The sequence below is a fragment of the Frankliniella occidentalis genome, unplaced genomic scaffold (assembly GCF_000697945.3).
Source record: "Frankliniella occidentalis isolate FOCC.00 unplaced genomic scaffold, Focc_3.1 Scaffold281, whole genome shotgun sequence".
Taxonomy (NCBI): domain Eukaryota; kingdom Metazoa; phylum Arthropoda; class Insecta; order Thysanoptera; family Thripidae; genus Frankliniella; species Frankliniella occidentalis.
Window position 1 is genome coordinate 322,507 of NW_026267407.1, and position 3,629 is coordinate 326,135.

The window sequence follows — 3,629 nt, forward strand, 5'->3', positions numbered from 1 at the left end:
TCCTCGACGAGCATGACAGTGTCCACGTCGCCGTCGCCTGCCCCGGCCACAGCAGCTCCACTTTGCCCAGGTCCTTTGCCTCGCGGAGGAGCGTGGTAGTCCGCACGGCTGCCGACCTGTACTAGGTGCTGGTCTAGATGTTGAGGTCCAGGATGCGGGGGGAGTTTCAGGTAGCCACAGCCTCCAGCCCGGGGAGGTTGCAGCACGTCATCTCGCGGAAGTTGGGCAGGTTGGCTAGCAGGGGCACGATGCGTAGGTCAAGCTCATGCGGAGAGCCGTCCTATGGGCTATCAGCTTCACGACACGCCGCTGTGCAGGACGGCTTGAGAGCGTACGGCAGCGCCACCACTTCTAGTTTCTCCAGGCCGGACATTGCCAAGGGGCAAAACAGGACGAAGGCGGTCGACACGGACACCAGGTCGATCCTCTTGCGCTGGGCGCCTTCTGCAGGCCGCCGCCGCTCGCGTCGAGCACGAGCACCTTGGGCGTTGTGTCTGGGACAGTGACAGTATGCCCGTGTGCGCGGCGGCGTCAAGACGCGGTCGAAGTGTTAGTCAGCTGTTCACCCTAGCGGGCGTGTCTTTGCGCGGCAGCAGAAGGCGCATGTGGGTCAGGTCGACGAACACGTTGTGTGTCCCCGCGGCCCCAAGAGCAGAGCACGCCTAAGGCGTTGCCCTAGCCGGCACCCGCCCTACCGCCTCGTTCGCAGGGGCGTAGGCAACCCCGCTCAACGTGCGCGCTGTTTGTGTTGCCTGCCGCTCCTGCCGCCCCTCCTTACCCTCTAGTCGGAGGGCTGGTAGGCTGACGCTAACACGCGTGAGCCGCCAACGCCATGTAGCTCTAACGAAGTGTCCTTCCTCCTCTGTATTTTCACCACTAAAATACCACCATGGCGACAGTTGACTTTGAATGTTGACGTAAATAACCTACAATCTAGAATATGTTTTGCATTGCTATTTGTCTCAGGATTGTTGATGTTACATTAGCCCTAGTTAGAGGAAAAGTGAAGTCAATGCCACATGATTTGACAAAAAGGAGCATGTCTAGTGGTGATTTCTCAGAGTGGCATAAGTCCGGGTGTGACTTGACAGACTGGCGTATGTCCACAAACATGATTTTTGAAAAGGGCATATGTCCCGGTTGTGATTTGTCAGAATGGCGTAAGTCCTCTGGATCCATGGACATATGCCATTCTGCCAAATCACATCCGGACATATGCCTCTTTGGAAAATCCTCGTTTTGGACTTACGCCTGTCTGAAAAATTACAACCGGACTTATCCCATACTGACATCTGATTTTTGTCCCCGTAACACTGGGCGTATTGCACTTAGGAAAGTTTTGACTATACCAAACGGTTCCTATTACCCAGTAGTATCCAAATATGGAAAAAAGTGATTTTTGAAAAAAGTGGACATATCCCACTAACACTTGTCACCAGTGAGACTTATAGCAAGCCAAATGAACTGAAAATTGACAAAACTATACATTTTGGGAAAGTGGACAACACGGAGATTGTAATTCTTCAGAAATTTTGGCAATTTTGCTTACTATGAGGCACCGCACATCTCTTTCTTGAGCGCTCGCTTCACGTGAACGCTCACGCGTACTTAACTTCACACGCCCCAGGTCGAGGACCAGGACGACGCCAGCAGCGGGGGAGGGGGGGGGGGAGTGCCCCGCGCACCAGCAGCGGGACCATCACGACCACCACCCTGTTGAGCCCGCCTCACTCGCTCGCTGCTTTTCAGCTGGCAAGCTCGCGCGCCGTGGCGCTTGTGACTAGCATGAAAGAGTCATCTTAATTTGAATGGTGAAGCGGAAGAAGGGGATAAGTCCAAAAACCATAGTTTTCAGGAAACGCAAAAAACTATTTGCACTCATATTCTAAGAAATATTATTATTGGGTTTGCATGTACTTTCATCAAGAATATTATAGTCACTTTGAAGTTTTTCAATATCTCACTCCTTCATGGAGTTTCAGGTCTTATCCCCTTTGACCAGCATGACATGGAGACATTTCGACATAACTCTTAACTGTAATATGCCAGACTTGATATCAACTAAACTATCCAGAAAACTTGCTTCGCCTTTTATCATGTCAATGTTTTCACTACATGCAAAAGGGGATAAGTCAACTTAACTCTTTTGACCACCTGTGGCAGAAAGAGATAGGTTGACTTAACTCTTTTTGCTCTAGTTGAAATTTGAGGACTTTTGGGTTAAGTCGACTTATCCCCTATTGGTGTGTGAAAATTATCGTGCCAAATGAGTGAAGTAGACTTATCTCTTTTTACAAACCACTGTATTTCCCATTCTATGGGAGATGTCCCCATAATATTTGGTGGACAGAAGCGGATTATAATGTTCTATAACATGGCATAAAAATCTCATTTTTGGGGTAAGTCAAGTTATCCCCTTCTTCCGCTTCGCCATTCATTTAGCGACAGCCCAACGGCCAACGCATCGATATCTCTGGTCGCCATCTTCACTATCTGTTTTAGCTTAGGCTGGTGATGCGTAGCGGGTGTATCAGAGCGGGCGCCGCAGTGTTGCGGGATAGCCTACTCTCCCCGCCCGTAAGGCGGAGCTGGCAATTCATATTGGAGAAAGAGTCAGCCTGCATTTCATGTATACGGAAAATGTGGTTCAAACTTTATAATTTGTAGGGACCGCTGTCAGGGGCGTAGTAAGGGGCGGCCGACAGGGGGGGCGGTGTAGCGCAATAAGTTGCCTACATTCAGGGGTTTTGTGGATCAAATTGCCTACCTTTCAGGCGGCTATCTAGGGGCCACAGGGGGGGCGATCGCCCCCCCCCCTTAATACGCGCCTGACCGCTGTTCATTTGGTGGGGTATTGCGTGAAGGGCGGCTGGCCAAGGCGCTCGCTCAAGTAGTACTTGTTACATCGCGCATCACACGCTTCCACCTATGATAATAAAGTGTTCGTTGTGCCCCCCTCTACTCCAGGGCTCCACCAGCACTTCGCGTGCACCTGGATGAACGCGTTATTCGGCGCGCAGTCTATGATGCGCGAAGAGGTGAGCGCCCTCCGCTCCCGGGCAACATGCTTCAAATTCACCAGCAGCTGACAAACAACTTCAGCCATCTCGGGCAGTCGCTGGTGGGGAATGTCCAGGTGTACAACGGCTGTGTTGGACCTGCCCACCTTCGTAGCCTGGTGTTCGTCTTCTCCGATGTGCTCGAGTGGATGAGCGCCACGGCCGAAGTTTTCATTGACGGCACAATCAAAGTCGCGAAGCATTTGCCCGCCGACTGCCAGCAAGTACTATCTGTGGTAACCAGCTGGAATGACCATGTAAGTTTGATTGGGAAAGAGGGGTGGTTTTACGAAAGGGGGGGGGGGACTTTCCAATATAGTGAGCCATCGCTCTAATCGCTGCTGCTGTGTCTTTTATCGTGATTTGTCGAATAATGTGGCATAATGCGTACTAAATGTGCATAATTCACTCATGCGTATACACTCTAAATGTGGAAAGACAATTTTGAGTCCTGCGAAGATGCGTTGAGCCCCCGGGACACTCCCCTAAGAGATGCACATGCACCTGCACTGCAGGGAGGAATACCCCCCCCCCCCCCGCACCCCCCCTGGGTAGGTGCATGTGCATCTC

At 51.6% G+C, this 3,629-nt stretch overlaps 1 protein-coding gene across 1 annotated transcript in view; it reads left to right on the forward strand.

Moving 5' to 3' along the window:
• Window positions 1–3,064: 3,064 nt before the first annotated feature.
• Window positions 3,065–3,629, forward strand: part of LOC127750892 (uncharacterized) — a gene marked incomplete at its 3' end in the record, with an annotated part of 1,863 nt that continues 1,298 nt past the window's right edge. Inside the window, exon 1 of the mRNA XM_052273544.1 lies at window positions 3,065–3,316. Coding sequence (XP_052129504.1) covers window positions 3,065–3,316 — 252 coding nt within the window. The remainder of the gene's footprint in view (window positions 3,317–3,629) is intronic.